Below are 17452 nucleotides of genomic sequence, written 5' to 3'. Positions count from 1 at the left end.
ACAGAGCTCCGGGAGCCCACAGAGGACGATAACCACTTAATACAAGAGGGGGAGTTTCCCTTCATGACCTCGGTCGATACACACACGCACAGGCCAAGCCCTTCAATACACACACTGTGGGCACTTAATAAGTCCCCTCTCGCACAGATACACATGTTGGTATTACTATGTTTGTAAGTACTTCCACTGACATTGGCAATACTGTAGCTGAGTATGCTATCAGCTAATGGTGCTATGCCTACACTCAGATCTAGACAGTGCAACAATATTGTAGCATGATTACAGTGTGGACAGATTATAGATAGACCTTTGCATGTACCTCCATTCAAATGCTGTGTCAAGTTCAAGTGCTCATGGAAGTTGTAGTAGACTATTCATAGTCAATTATTCGTGGGCTTTTCTAACTACATAGTATGTGCTGTATCAAACATTTCGCCACGGCCCAAGCCATTTTCTCAAGCGTAGTCATGTGAACAGCAACCCAGCTTAAGTTCTGGTGTTGTAGTTAGTAATGGTACTCTATCAGGTCAAACATTACAGAATGAAAACAAACGTCTGTAAATAAAGGCCGTCGCAATTTACAAAATGTTCGAAAGTTGTTTATTATGGAGCTGTAATATCACATAAAGCCCGCAACGACATAAGATTTTTCGAATGTTGAAAAAAATATCATTGCAAAGATGCCTCTGGACTCAAAGTTAAGTCTGCTGCGCAGATTGGCCTTTACTAGCTTCTTCAGTTTTTAGAATTAACTAAATAAATTAAAAATCGCACATGTAGTTTGTTAGGTAACCTTTTTTTTTTTAATTAATAATTTAAATAATAATTCATTTTTATTTATTCATTAATTCATTCATTCTTCTTTTGAATGCATGTATGATTAGTTTATGCTGTTCTCACGTCCATATTTCAGCTCTACTGGTCAAGTCTCTGGTGTTGGTTTTTGGGTTGTATACTACTGGAGTATGTTTAGGGTGGGGATGGGTGGAATGTGTTTTATGTTCCATGTTTTACTTATAAAATCCATAAATTCAATAAATCCATAAAAACAATAAAAAGGTAACATTTTTAAATTAAATATTTTGTATTGATTTATGAAATTTATTTATGACAATTTGTTCCATTTATAGAGATACTAATAAAACTGTGAAGTATTTTATGTAGGTTTTATCTTTGTGCAACAACTAGAACTATTATAGCACCAGTACTATATCCTCAAAAAGCTTTTCTCACAAGGAATAGAAAAATGTCCTTACTTTGGAAAAAAACTTCTTTTCCCATCATCAGGTCCTCACAAAGAGTTAAAAGCAAACACTGCTCTGGACTGCCAATATCACCACACACAAACACATACTTGCTCTGTTAGGCTGCCAATACCTTCCCTTCAACACCCACCTACACCTTATTTCTCCTCATGAGCTCAACACACTCACACTCCCTCTCTCTCTCTCACAACCCCCCACACACACACACCTACACACCTTTCCAGGTCTCAATACTTCTACATTAATTCCTCCGTACAGTGTAAGCAGCAGTGTGTGTGATATGAGCTGGGCTTTTGTACTGAGGGCCAGTTAGAGTAGAAAGCCTCTCATTGATCTGAAGCCGCCGCTGCCGCTGCCGCTGCCGGCAGCTCGGCTAGAAATGTCAAACAAAAATCAAACCTCCATCTTGCAGCAGTGCACTGTGGGAAAAAAAATCAATGCCAATCTGACAGACCAGGCAGTCTGTTAACACCACACCCCCCAGGGACACCCCTCAGATTCTGTATATTAGTGCTGAACAGAAGTTTCACCTCTCAGACAGGTAATATTTTGTTATATTGCATTTTAGAGGTGTTACTAGTCTTGTACTTCTCTGACAATGTATTTAGGTTCTACTGATGAAGCAGCTTTTACAGGTAAACAAGGTGTTAATCATCTGGTTGCTTTTAATTATTAAAAACAAGACCTTCTAGTATATTGTAAAGGTAGATTGTAAAAAATAGTTACAATTTATAATATTTAGTACTGTAAAAAGTCAGAGACAACCCCTCTGCTTCTTTAATTTCAAGTCAAAACAGCCATTAAGTACAAGTTGTTCATCTTTCAGTACTAACGGAAAACCTATTTTTAACAGGAAATTCTGCCACACAAAGTATATCAAATCTCTCAGTGTTTATCAGTATGTCCACTCTTTACTCTTTTGTGCACCATCCTTCCATCCTTCCAGTCCTAAAACAAACAAGATAGCTGTTCCCAAACCTTTCACTGACATTGTTTCCCTTCAAACAGACACTGTTGTTCACACAAGCAACCACCCAACACACCTTAGCTGTCTTGAAATTTCTTTCTCTAGTGCATCTAAAATGGCTAAAGGGGTTTTTATGATGACATTAGACATAAAATAATCCTGAAAAAACAGGATATCTAACAACTTTGCAAGACCTGGTAGACCACCAAAACTATCACAATCAGATAAACAGTACTTTAGCATTTCAATTTACAGAGAAAGGAGAAAATCAAGCTCCACTCTCGCTTCATATCGGACAAAAAAAAACAAAAAAAAACAAGTGTTTCTATTCATCCTTCCACTGTGAGAAGACATCTCAACACTATGGGTCTGAGAGGATGTGCAGCTGTCAGGAAGCCGTTACTGAGAAAGGGAGGCCAAAAAAGGAAAAACTGCACTAGAACACCAGAACTGGACAACTGAGATGCAGAGCTGATGAGTTTAACTTGTAAATGGGATTACTTGGATTGTGAGAAGCAGAAAATGCAACCAGCTTCTAAGGCTGAACTTTAGAGGTATGTAAGCAAAAGCTAGACACACTAAATACTGCACACTGTACTGGTACTGTACTGGCACTGATCTCCACTGATAGGAGGGAAAAAAAGAATGGATCTGATCCAACCTTGTAACAAATCTAACATGAAATAGTACTCACTCACATTGTGTGATGTGATGTTGTTAGCTATGTATTTCTTCCTGTGGGGTAACAGAATGAGTAGTTTGATAAATGATAGCCTACATTTAGATGCTCATCTTAAGTAAAGTACTTCGATTAAAACAGTGATTTTAAAGTGTAGCAGTTTATGAAGAAAAAAGTATTGGTATCAGGGGATGGGTTTCAATATCAGTAAAGACAAATTGGTATCGTGCCATTTCTAATAGTTTGTGTGTGATAAATTAAGAGGCATCCTGAGGCTGAAGGCTTTGAATCAATCTCCTCAGGAGTGTGTGCAAGTCGCAACCGCTTCGGAAGTTTTGCTAGCCAGCTATTGTTCAATGTCTCTGCTCTACTCGTGCATGCATGTACATCGCCAGTCAAAAGTATGGAATTACCATGCTTTCTTTTGAAAATTAAATTTTAGATATAATCTGAAAATACCTGTCAAGGTTTTGTTAGCATAAAAAAAAACTATTTGCTAATACTCTGGGTACATTTCATAACTTTGGAGTCATGTTGATCAAAGTGTTTTTCTTTTTCAAACTATTGTTAAAAGCACTTATTAAACTGTTTAGCCCCAGTGGGGTGTGTCATTATTTTCAAAATAGCACTGGCACAAATACTCAAATACTCACCACATATATTTACACGTGTGATACTGCTTTCCTCAAAATAAACCTGCTTAGATATCCCCAAACTTTTGACAGCTAGTGTATATCCCTCCTGTTTCAGAGGTAGTTGTGCCAGCCAGCTGTTGTTGTCCAGTATGTCTGTTCTACACGTGAGTGTGTGTCGCACCTGTTTGATAGGCAGCTGTGCCAGCCAGGTGTTGTCCAGTATCTCTTTGCGATGTGTGTGTGGGGCGTCGCGGACGCGCAGGTACAGCTGGTGGGCGTGGAGGCCACAGTGCTGACACACACCCTCCTCAGCCTCCAGCACACGGGCGCGCATGTAGCTCTGATTAGAGCGCAGCTGGAACTCCTCCATGCAGGCAGCACTGCAGAAGCCCCCAGCCCAGCCTGAGTGATCAGCGCTGGGCTTCTGGCAGGACAGGCACAGTGGGTTTCCTCCAGAGTCCAGTGCCTGCACGTACCCCGACTCACTGCCGGAGCCTGTTTCCACACACTCAGTGCTCTCCAGGGCAGTAGAGCAGGGTTCTGCCTCTCTGTGGAAACACACACAGAAGAATAAACGCATAGTACTTCATGCACGGATGAATGTACGGTATGTTATATTTCTCTGTAATGCTAATCCAGGTAGATGCCTCAATATCTACGTTTTACAAATGTTTATGTATCAGCATCTGCAACAGGACTGATAGACATGTACAGCTGTATACAAAGGTTTGTCCAGCCCTGGTCAAATTAGATGTATTGTTGATTTTCTAAATGAAAATAAGTTAACATATCCTCTACAGAGGACACTCGTCTGCACATTTTAATGCACAATAACTCTTTATTCACTCATTTTATCATATTGGAAAAATTCCCAAAACATTAAAAAACAAAATTTGGCCTGTGCAAAATTTTACACATTTAATATTTTACATTTTATTTTTTTTCAATATATTAAAGTCAAGCAAATAAACAGAAATTGTGCACTAAAAATTGCAGGAAAAAAATCATACTTAAATTAGTAATTTGACAAGGGATATTACAATATTTGCTTATATCTGTACATGAAAATGATCAAACATTCACTGGCCACTTTTTAGATACATCTACCCAGTATCTAAACTCATTTTCCATTTTATCAGTTCCATTTAACACATAGGTACACTTTGTAGTTCTATGATTACTGATTGTAGTCCATCTATAGAGTGGACAGTAAACTGCACAGTAATTAAAAACTTGTACCTCTTGTACCACTGTAACATCCGCTATCATACTAAGTCAGTGTCACTGCAGAGCTGAGAACAGTGCACCATCCAAAAAATACCTGCTCAGTGGAGGTTCTGTGAGGATCTGACCACTGATAGATCGCTAACAAATTATGCAGAAAAAACAGATGGACTACAATCTGTAACTGCAGAACTACAAAGTGCTACCTGACAAAATGGACAATGAGTGTAGATACAAATTATCTACATATTAAATTAATGTACCTAATAAAGTGTCCAGTGAGTGAATATCTGGACCAGTATTATAATTTGGTACAGTCCAGAGGAGCATGGGTTCTCCTGAGTCTCGCACCCTCTCTGTGTTTCATCCTCATGCCTCTTAGATAGAGCTTTTCCTGCCACTGGAAAGCTGCTTTCAGCCGATGTCTGCATCTTTCAGTGAGAGCGTTGATCTAGGATCAGATTCTCCATGTACTTTCATGAGATAAAAAGCCAAACACCACCCCTACACTGAGATTTATGGTGAATATGGCCTTGTTAAGAGCCTCTTTAGTAGTGTGCTCTCAGGCTGGCTTCTACCACTGGTCAGGTTCAGGTGGGGGCAGCAGGTGAGCAAGAGTGAGAGAATATGAGAGAGAGGGAGAGTGGGCGAGTGTGAGAATGAGTGAGTGGGCTGGTGAGCGTGTGAGTGGGTGAAATGATGAGTGCTTGCCGGCTGCTTTTCTGTGCCGAGATGAAGGTGCTTATGATGCTAAACTTTATCTGGAAAGCACTGCTGATGTGTTCCATGGCAAAAAATGTCCTCTTCCATCCCTCCTCTCTCCTTCTCCTAGTAATTCTGCCTTCTATCTCCCGTGCACTATTTTCTTGGCTTGATGTCTCTCTTTTCTCATTCTCTTCCTTTCTTTTAAGTCTCTTCAAAATAATACTAATAATAATGATTAAAAAAAGACTTCCAGACGGTCCTCAGCAGGGCTTAATTTTCCTCTCCTGGTTTCCATAGTAACATTGGCGTGCGTGTGCGTGTATGTGTTTGCGTTTCAGGCGCTGGATTAAACCCTCATCCTCTGCGCTAAGCATTCTCCAGCAGGCTCTGCAGAGCGCGCACACACACACACACACAGACACACACATCTGAGGTTTAGCAGGGCAAACAGTCTGCCACTACACACATAATTACACACGGAAATGTGCTTTCAAAATAAATTGTGACTGCTATGCAATATTTTTTTTTTCCCCCAGCGTTGCAAATCCATAAATATGTATCTGTCAGTTCCACTCCCTGCCCCACCCTGACCCGCGCAAAGTAATGTGATGAGGCAAAAGCCAAGTGAGAAATATATATATATTCATTTCCATTTTTGGATTGGACACACCTGGGGTGCAGCAGTAGATACAGCAGCTGCTGTAGAGGGGTGTGGAGGAGGGGAGTATGGAAGAGATAATAATAAAAGCGAGAGAGATAGAGAGAGGTAAAAAAGAAATGTGGACATAAGAGAATGTGACGCTCCTGAGTGTGCTGGTGTATCAGCTGGGGGCCGAAATTCATTGTAGCAGAGTTGAAGGCGTCAGGGCTTCACTAACAAACTTAAGCGGAATAGTAAGCAGCTGTCACATATGATCAAAAAACCTGTCTTGTGTATGATGGTGTGCGTGTGCTTTTCCATAGCTAACAGCCCGGGAGGTTAGCTTGAGTTTAGACTGTCTATCTTGTTTTTGGGACTCTATTAGTGAATGTCAAATCATTCATTAGTTATTCATTCACATAAACTTCAATATCAAGTCCTAATATGACCTAACAGTTCTGCAGACAGATTAAAAGGAAGGCGGTGTGATTGTAATACTGTCAGCAGGCACCTTTGTCTCGGTAGTTATTAGCTCAGTCTTTAGCTCAGTCTCTGTGCATTAGGCAGAGACCACTCTTCAATTATTTAATTTCCAGTCAAAATGGCCACTATGTACAAGTGATTCATTTGTCAGCATCAAAAGAAAACGTACTTAACAGATAATTACACAAAGTTGTTTGCGTTTTCCGTTTCTCACAATTCAAGTAATCCCAATTACAAATTTGGACTCTCTGTCTGTAAAACCTTACTCCATATCTTACATATTCAGTTTCAGTGTTTCTTTTTTCTCAGTAACACCTTCTTGACAGCTACATATCCTTTCAGACCCACAGTGCTGAGTTGTCTTGTCACAGTGGAAGGATGGACAGAAACGCCTGTGGATTTCTTCAGACCTGAAGCAAGCTTGTTTTTCTTCTCTTTTTCAAAGATGAAAGCTTTAAGTACTGTTTATCTGATGGTGCGTTTGGGTGGTCTACCAGGTCTTGCACAGTTTATAGCAATCGCATCTCTCTACCTTCTCATCTGTTTATTTTTACCTTCAGTTTTGAAGCTTCTGTTTCATTTATTTCCTTTGACCTTTCCTTTCTTACGCAAGTAGATTATCTTGTATCTCACCTCCTCAAAAATGAATAACTTGTACTTAATTTAATTTCCAGTAAAAATGGCCATTAAGAGTGGTCTCCCACTTTTGCACAGTAATATATGAAAGACATCCAATCTTTATTTGAAGTAAATTTAGTTAAAGCCTAAAACAAAAACCTTATACAAACTCTTTTTTAACAAAACCACAATTATTCACACTTCCCCATTTGGTACTTTATGCAACCTCCTTTTGCCAATGGATCTTCTCCTGTAACGCTTGATAACATTGGAGAACACAGAGCATGGAATCTGAAACTCCTCAAAACCAAGTCTCTCCAGATCATCCAGAGCTCTAGGTTCTTTTTTGGACTCTCTCTTTCAGCTCACCCTACAGGTTTTCAATAGGGCTTAGGTTAGGGGACTGGTACGGCCATGTCAAAAGCTTGATTCTGTGGTCATTGAACCATTTTTGTGTGGCTTTGGATGCATGCTTTGGATCATTGTTCTGCTGGAAGATCAAACAATGACCCAGTTTTAGCTTTTTAGCAGAGACAGGTTTTTATTTAAAAAGGTTTCTGGTATGTCAAGTGATGCCATGAATCCTAACCAAGTTCCCAGGGCCTTTTAAGGAAAAACAGCCCAAAATCATCACAGATACTCCACCATACTCAACAGTTGGGATGAGGTTCTTGTCTGTACAACTGTCTTCTTTTTATTACAAACCTACATTGAACGCTTGTTGCCAAAAATGTCATTATTCTGTTTTCCTATCTAACCATAGACCCTGGTTCTTGTCAAAGTTCCAGTAGAGTCTAATGAACTTTAGATGCTTACGTTTACGGTTAGTTATAAGAAAAGGTTTTCTTCTGGCACGCCTTTCAAATAGTTTGGAAATAAAGGAAGGGTCAAGTTGTACTTTGGGAGACTTGGTGACCCCAAAATGCTGCCATTCTCTGCAAATCTGCAACTGTGATCCTTTGAGATTTTTATCACTCAAACCATCCGCCTCATTACAGCGCCGGTTGCTTTAAACTTCTTAATTATTGCCCCAACAGTGGAGATCGGCATTGTCAGATATGTAGCTATTTATATGTATAGCCACTGCCTGATTTATGAAGGTCAACAACTTTTGTCTTAATTTCTTTGTGTATTCTCTAATCTTGCCGATGCTGATGAATGATTAAGGGACTTGGGCTCGATTTCACCTCATATTTAAACCCCAATGAAACAAGAAGTCATAGATGACCACTGGACACTCAGGTAGACTTTAAAAAGTCATAGATCTTAAAAAAGACTATTTTATTCATAAGAATTTCATGGAGTGGAAATAATTATGACACAAGTGGCTTTTTTGTTTTTGTTTTACTTCTGTTAAAACATTAGATTTCGTCCATATTTTTAATGTAAGACTGAGCTAATTAACCAAAAATACATTTTTCCATGACTAATATAACAAATATAATGCAGGTCATCATATCACTAATTTCACCTGCTGTTCCAAATAGAGAACTGGGATTGAGATCATGATCATGCATGCTAATCATGTTATATGTCTCCCTACAATCTACTGACTGTCTAACACTAATTAGGATTATCTACTCATATATCTGCAAGTGTAGTCATTGTGTTCATGTTGTGTTTTCAAAAGTGTTAAGTCTGTTCATACTTGTCAGCTTTGTCGAGTGGTTTGGTTATCGATTTCCTCTTGGAGGGGAAGCTGTCCTTATTGATGATGCGTACGGTTCCGCCCTCTCTCTGGGCAGCACTGAGGGAGGTCTGAGCCACTTCCTGCTTAGAGAGATACCTGAGAGAGACAGAAAGAGAGAAACAGAGTAGGTGAGTGAGTGAGTGAGTGAGTGTGCACTGGTAGAGGAAGCGGGGCTCACATCAAAGAGCTTACAGTTTGAAGGTTTGGAAGTCCTGTATGGAAGTGTCAAGGGGGCCTTACCTTCAAAAGACCACCACACATGCACACACACACAAACGGATGAAAGGGACTATATGAAAGCTGCATGTGAGGGTTTGGGTACCAGTGTGTGTGTGTGGGTTCAGCACAGCAGGCTCTTCTAGAAAATAATCACTTATAAGCCTGACTTACATATCGGGCAACTTAACTAAGAGTGACAGACAGCAGCCAGAAACAGACAGGCAGACAGGCAGAGCGAGATAGCAGGAATAGACATTTGTACGCAAAGAGAGAGAAAGAGAGAGAGAGTAAACAGATGGAGAGAAAGATTGAACTAGAATGGACACTGACAGAAAAAGAACAGAGACGGAGAGATAGAGCCGAGCAAACAGAAGAGCAGAGAGACTGATGGGCAGACAGGCAGAGAAACGGAGCTAAACTCATAAGGGAACAGACGGATAGCTAGAAAGAGAAAGAGAAAGAGAGAGAGAGAGAGAGAGAGAGAGAGAGAGAGAGAGAGAGAGAGAGAGTGATGGATACACATGCAGACAAGCAGACAGAGGCTGAGACAGTGAAAGAGATATAGAAATGTAGGCATGTGCCTGTACGTACACTTACCGTCCACTTTATTACGAACATCTGCCTTGACTTTTTTCTTTTTGTACTATTATTTTGTTTAACTGCACTTATTGATTTTCTTGAATTCAGAAACAAGATGTCACGTTTTCAGGACATCACATTTCAAAACAGAACATGGCAGAGACAGACATGCATTTTACATTAAAGAAAAGAGGATACTAAAGCAAATACATAAAGGAATAGGAGGAAAAACCTGGTCACTGCTGGAAGAAAACCTTCTATCTCCAAAATGGTAACTTTACAGGAGAAGGAAAAAACCTTCTTAAATTCCACTGGAGGTTAATGGAAAATTATTTTTTCCAAGTAATTTTGGACTGTTTCTGTTAGTGCTTTTATCATGAAATTTTAACACAATGTAAAGGGTAACTGGAGTTTTCATATAATTCCAAAAAGTAACAACTAAACAAATGTAGATAGGAGGTTTTTGCGCAACAACAACAATATGCAATGTTGTCCAGAGAGATATATGCAGTGCTGATCCAAGCCCTGGTACTATTTCAGGTTATAGTAAGCTTTAGATACATGAAAACTGCCACAACTTTATTGTATTTAGAAAAAAACCGAGAAAGACATCAACCGTCAAATGGCAAGATGACCTGACATCAGAATGCTGTCTCTCATTGCTTTTTTATTAGGAAACAAACTAGCTAGTCACTAGTAGGAGTCCAGTGTAGTAGCTGAACTGAAAGTCTGCTAAGTTAACAGCCATCCTGTCAAAGTTATTCAAAAGTTTTGTCTGAAGCATTCAGTAAGTAAACAAGGTATCCTTGTGTATTTACCAATGCACATACCACTTTTATTTTTATTCCGGCTCTGTTCGTGTTGTAGCGCTGTTCTGGCAGTTGCCTGCATCCCGGTGTTTGTGTTTGGTTGTTTTGCATGTCAGTCAAATGGCCCTTTCTTGTCAGTGTTGGCGGTTCTTGCTCACACTGAGCTAGCGCAGTGTTTTTCAACCTGTGGGCCGTGGTGGCTGCTGGTGACATTTAACTAAACCAATAATTTTAAAATATTATTTGTAAAAATAAAACATGAAACGTCAGGCAAAAGCTGGCAGACACAGCTAGCTAGATGTGTTTACAGTTTCTGTTTTCAATGGTATAGTATTCAGTCACCATGGATAAACGGCTACAAACAATATTGTAGGATTTTTTTGGTGTTTATTATGTAGTGTGAATATTAATTTAAGTAAAATTCGACAGGCAGCATTGATGATTGTGTTATGTATGCATTTGAAACTATCAAGCTAGTTAAATCTTCTTGTGGGCTGTGAAAGATTTTGTGATCGGTTGTGAGGGACATGAGTGGCAGAGGTTTGGGAACCTGTGCTCTAGCGATAGCCAGAGGTCTGCTTTGCGAGACTATAGCTCAGCATAGTGTTTGGCTTTTTTGTATCCGTCAAAAATGGATCTCTTGCTGTTGATTTAATAAAAATGATGTGTTGGCAAGAACGATGGCACATGAAAAATACGCCCACTGTTCACTGAAAAAGCTGAACTTTTGACAGAATGTGCCATCTGTCAGCAAATAGGAAATGGTGTGGGGCAGGGCTTCATATAGGCATGACGATGTTGAACAAAATAAAGGAACATAATCACTGCTCTCAATTCACATTCAGAGCTAAACAATCCACATTTTCACATAGTTGGACAGTGACTGGTATCATATATGTCTTTTTTGCTTCATTTTATGAAAAAGAACAGCGACCGCTAGCAGCTTTTGCTTATGAGCTTTCAAGTTTGTATACGCGAAACTCATTCTTCGATCTCCACCCACAAACACGACCATAACAAACCAGCAACGCGCATCAAAGTGTTTTTTGGACAGATACCAAAAAACGTCTTATGAACACAGCCTTAGACAAATTGTAGTTGACAGTGGAATTGGTTTCATCTCATTTCCACACTACTTTCTGATTTTTTTAGCAGAAAATTTGCTCTCCTGGAGGCTCACTACTATTTTTTTCCACAACTGTATTCAGCCACTGTTCTTGAAGACTCGAGCGCTGCCGAAGTGCCGGCTAATGTATATTATATAGCTGACTAGACAGTGCAGCCCCTACCTTGTACTACCACTCACTTATCACTTCACGAGGTTCACCTACCTTATATGTCGACTACACAAGCGTACAATTACAGACTGTAGCCCATCTGCCGTCATGCGCAATTTGTCTTGATCCATTCATCACTGGCCAGTTTCTGAACCCAGGACCGCTCTTGCCCAGAAGTTATCTGGGAGGTGGACCATTCTCAGCACTGAAGTGATATTGACAGTGTGTAGCGTGTGTAACGCTGGAACACACATTACTGTCACTGCTACAATGAGAGTGGTCCAACATCCAAAAACATCAAGCCAAGAGTGGCTCTGTGGTCAGAAACTGACCACTGATGAAAAGCTAGAGAATAGCTAACAAAAATTAGCGATAAGGTAGTTAGTGCGTGTTTATGTACGCGTGTGCATGCCTGTGTGTACGTGCATGTTCTTGCCTCTTGGTGCTGCTGTGCCTGCGCTGTGTGTGTGTAAGCTCGTCCAGCAGCAGTACCGGATTGCTGAACACCCGTCCGCTCTTCCTCACCATCCTCTGCTTCATTGCCGTCAGAAAACTCCATTCGCGCACAAATCGCACCACCTAATGCCACAGACACAGACACACACACACAGACACACAGACACACACACACAGACACACACACACACACACACACACACACACACACACAAAAGACACAATCTAGCCTTGGATTCCAGGATCAGACTCCACAGGGATTTACACTTTATAGAGCTGTCTTGTCCAACAATTATGTGCCGACAGCCTCAACATTACTGTTCATCCATATCTGTAATGCTCCAACAGTACTCTACTAATGGTATGTTTTGACACTTATAATTTTTTTTTTTTAATTATTTCCCCAATTGCCGGTTGTTGCCATTTCCCACTGACTGTCTGAATCTCCACTATCATACGCCGCCAACCAATCTAGGAGTGTGAAGGAGAGTGCGTGCTTTCTCGGAAAAGCCTGAAGCCAGACACTATCTTTTCACACTGCTGCTGATCACAAATGGCTGTGGATCCTTTCTTAGCCAGCTCCACCACTCAGGAGCCCACTGTTGTTGTTATTGTTTTTTTTTTTTTAAGGTATAATAAAGGTCAAAAGTATGGAAGCAGTTAGGTTTTACTGACATCTAGTTTAAAGCAACTTTTCCAAAATATTCCAGTGGTTTGCAGTAATGTGCTCTTACTCCTCACAAGCTTTGCTGATAATGCACCTTCTACTAAGCAGTTCTTTACCAACTTTTGGAGGCTGTTCACACCTTACATCAAAATGCATGCATTTTTGATTGGATCACGTTCGGCTTTCATCTGACTGCATAAAAAACTGTGTGTAAACTTGGGCTGAAAGATTTATCATGTTTAAATCACAATTTTAATTGGAGCCAACAAATTTTAAGCGGTACATTTGTTACCTAATAACACTTAGCTTGTGAACTGCGAGTAACTAAGACTAATAAGAAGCCACACCCACATCATAAGACAACGACAACACAACCACAAATAACTGGCCAGCTGGCGCACTACTTTCAGCGCTTCAGAGTCTTAAGCGGACATTCTGGTCTTCAAATAGGTACGGACCTTAAAATAGAGGAGATATTTCTAATTTAAAATCAGTCAAAACAATAATCAGGAAAATCACCATTAGCTATTTTCTCTAAGTTGTTCAGCAGTAGTCAAACACCCTGGATGCAACTGTTGTCAGATCACTAAATCCACATTCGGAGGTGGTCAGAGACAGATCTTGATCGCCTCCAATACAAGTGTAAACAGAACGCATTTGCTACATCCAGACTCATTTACAAAAGCGGAAATATGTCTCCCGAATGCTAACTAGCAGGTAAGAGGATAAACAAGGAAACGGAAGATGGAGGACGCAGGGCTAGAATTATCTTGAAACCAAGAGACTTCCCGCAGTCAATGAAGCTGTTTAAGATGAGTTTGTCTATTTGTATGGTAACGGGGAAAAAGTGATCTGATCTGGTCACACTGGGCATACATGTAAATGGAATCCATTAAATTTATATCCAAAGCCGATCCATACTAGAAACAAGTTAATGTAAGGTTGTCAACAGCCTCTTAATTAAACACATCTGAACAAGAGAATCAAGTTTGTATGATCAGAGCTGGAGTGTAATAATCAGGAGCTAAACAAATGGAGACTCAGTCAGTTGGATACTGTTGCTGCAGACATTTAGTCAAGCCATGTTGATTAACACATTCTTTGTTCACACACAGGAACTCACATGTCTTCTGTTCTCAGTGCGGCTGAATTCTGGAGGCAAATCCTCCCAGTTCTGCATTCTGATATCCAAAGGAATGAAGTTGCAATTGAGTGGGAGGCCATCCTGAGAGAAAACACACACACACACACACACACACACACACACACACCCCACATAAAAATACAACATAAAGATCATCCAGAACCTAAGGGATCTCTCACTCTCTCTCTCTCTCTAGAAGGAACATTAGACATAAGCAGTTTATGTATGTTTATATATGTTATATAAACAGCAGCTGTTTATATTATATATTTTATATACAACAAACCAAGAGGACAGCAGTGGTAGTAAAGCAGTAGTTTTGGGATGCATTGATTAAGTAATCTCAAGACTTGCTTATGTGGGGCAACAGCATAAGTATGGCCATCTTGAAGTCCAAAAACCCAGAAATCTAACCACGAAACCACATAATAAAGTCCATTTAAGATTACTTAAAAGGGAATTTTATGATTTTGCAAAATGTCAGCATAATTCATTCATTACGATGTTACATGTAGGTTAAGATGCAACAGCGAGACTAACATGACCCATCAAAATATTAATCATAAAATGTATAATTAGTTTATAAATTTGATTGGCTGAGCCGCATTTAAAGCCATTGAAAATTCTACATGATAGACGCACACTTACGAGCACACACATCAACTAAATACTGAATTCAATTCTGTATGCATCAAGATATTAAAAAGTGTTCCTTCTATGGAACGGGAATTGCAGCACTGGTAGGCGTGGAAATGTGTGTATGAAGTTTACGGCCAGAAACTGATAACAAACATATCCTACATGAGAAAACAGTTTTGTCTAAACTGAGGGGCAGACAACAAGTTAATAAAATGACTGGCCACCGATACTTCTATCATCTAAAGCTCTAAAGTATACTCATCACTTATTACTAGTTAAAACAAACCTAAATCCCATGATAGGAGGTAGCTGTACCTCAGTAGTTCCTGAAAGGCATCCACAACATCCTTATCTATAATTTTGCAAACCCATGTGTGATGTTCATCCCACTGTAAACTAGTAAACCAAAACATGTTTTTTGAGAATTATAAGTAATACTGACAATGATAAAATCATGGTTAATCTGGGGGAAAAGGGTTTTTTTGGGGGTACTATTCTACTATACAACACTCTGCATGCACCTCTTCACTTTTTTTAAGGCCAAAAGCTTTTCTCAAAACTACTGTAAAAGTCTCACGCGTTAGGGAACATATTCATAACCTTTCTGTGTAATGACTTTCTGTGATGCAGCTTTCAGAGGCACTAAACCAAGAGTCACCAATCACAAAGGGCCAGTGTGGCTGCAAGTGTTCATTCTAATCAAACAGAAGCACACCTGATTCCACTTGTTTAATCAGTTGGTCTCAGTCTGCAAATAACTGATCACTTACACAACCAGGGGTAACTCATTTTGTATTGCTAATGGTGGTAATAATAATAATAATGATGATAATAATGGTGGACCACAGCCTTTTCGCATCTTTTCATTTTGAATCTTTTTGATCTCATCTGGTCACACTGGGCATACATGTGAATGGAATCCAGTGAAAGTATATCCAGATCCAATTCATACATGAAACAAGTTAATATAATGTGTAAACAGCCTGTTAAAAAAACTTGGTTAAAATGAAAGCCGCAGTCACACTGACCCCTCGCAGACAACACTGGTGACCCATACACCTGTCTTCAGATGTCTAGTTTCTATCACCAACACTGTGAACACTTCTGACTCTGTCATAGCAGATGTCATAAGATGCCACAGGTGTCGGCAACATGCGGCTCTGGAGCTACATTTGGCTCTTTTACTGCTCCCTTGTGGTTCCACAGCAGAATTAGATTTTTAGGTCAAAATAAATGAATCCTCTTTAGCAGTAAAAATATAGCTTTTCTGATCATTCTAACACAGTTTTAAAAAATAAAACATCTTAAACACGAAATTAATGTACAACTACTAATTCACCCTTAACTCTGAAGATCAGGGCACAGACTGCTGGTCACATAGCAACGCAGACAATCTCACCTAGCTAACAGCTAACAAAATGGCAAGAAAAAGAAAGATTTAAGACAAACACTAATTATTTAGAGAACAATGGACAGACTAATTTGCATTTATAAGCACTGCAGCTGGTTTCCTGATATGTTTAATTCGCAACGAGAAACTGTCAGCCACTAAAAAGTCTAAAAACTAAAAACTTTACTCGTCAGCTTTTTCCCGTTCCACCTTAAACGGTGCCTGAGGTGCCAGAATGTAACTGCTGCACCATTTAAGGTGGAACTGGAAAATTCAAACAAGAAGCTGGTAAATGACAAGCTGACTTCAGTTGAACGTTGAGAGATATTTTAGAAGAAACCACTCTACTTTTAAAGTAGAGCAAAGTTAGTCTTGATTTTCATTTATATTATATTTTTTAGCCTATTCTAGCACACACTGAGACATATTTACAGCCAAGGCAGTAAAATGTTACTCCAATAAAATGGACATAACATGTGGCTCCCAAGGTGGCTTGATTTTTGTTGAAACGGGACAAAATGACTCTTCTTAACATACGAGTTGCTGACCCCTGCCATAATGTTTGATGTCATGACTGCTTATGTCACATGCTAATTTTTGCTGTGTACTCTAGTTGGCAGGCATGACACCAAACATTATGACATATGTCTTGGCAATCACCGAAACGAAAGTAGTTGACACTGTCAAGAGCTAATGAGAAATTCTCAGAGTATCAACTTTAACTCAAATTCAAAACTGTAAATGTTAAACGTTGACGCTGAAAAAAGTTACATCGCACAAACGTTATGTCTCAGTGTTTAGCCTGGCAGTCTGTCAGTGTTTAGCAGTTCGAATGGCTAATGAGAGATCTGTATAGTGTTACTCTGCTAACACTACTACAAAACACGAGTGCCTTAATGCGCCACAGAAGCGACTGGGAAGTCTGAAGGAGTGCGGCTAGGTTAAGAACCGAAGTTAGAAAGGTTCACCGTTCTCTTGACAAGCCAACATGTCCGTACATTATCCACTGAGCAAAAAATCATTTACCTCATGTAGAAGACGAGGACTGCTTCTCGTTACTGTTAGACTGACTGGGTTATGATTTAAACCCGCAGTGGCTTATTATTCCCCTTCGCTTTTGAATAACCGAGGCAGCTTAATAAAAAAAGTCATGTGTATTTGCTGTACAATCCTGTTGCATAGATGACTGACAAAGTAGCCACTGCAATTCTCAAACTACAATAATTCTCAACAGTTGCCATTCAGAACGTAAACTGAAGAAGTATCTAAAGAAGTCAATCAAGTGGTCTTTCTGTTCCATGTCTGCTGTCCAAATTCTTTTAATAATAAAGAATAACGTAAAATAATGACAATAATAAAGAAATGT

General features: G+C 39.6%; 1 protein-coding gene across 1 annotated transcript in view; it reads right to left on the bottom strand.

Annotated features, from left to right (window-relative positions):
* The window catches only part of zranb3 (zinc finger, RAN-binding domain containing 3), a 94463-nt gene that overhangs the window by 2959 nt on the left and 74052 nt on the right, over positions 1-17452 (bottom strand). Inside the window, exons 15-18 of the mRNA XM_036561103.1 lie at positions 14037-14138; positions 12227-12369; positions 8865-9002; positions 3728-4094 (exon numbers count right to left, since the gene is read on the bottom strand). Of these exons, the coding sequence (XP_036416996.1) occupies positions 3728-4094; positions 8865-9002; positions 12227-12369; positions 14037-14138 (750 nt within the window). The remainder of the gene's footprint in view (positions 1-3727; positions 4095-8864; positions 9003-12226; positions 12370-14036; positions 14139-17452) is intronic.

The sequence above is a fragment of the Colossoma macropomum genome, unplaced genomic scaffold (assembly GCF_904425465.1).
Source record: "Colossoma macropomum unplaced genomic scaffold, Colossoma_macropomum, whole genome shotgun sequence".
Lineage (NCBI taxonomy): Eukaryota > Metazoa > Chordata > Actinopteri > Characiformes > Serrasalmidae > Colossoma > Colossoma macropomum.
The sequence above is the reverse complement of the archived record's forward strand: the minus strand, read 5'-3'. Positions and strand labels throughout refer to the sequence as shown.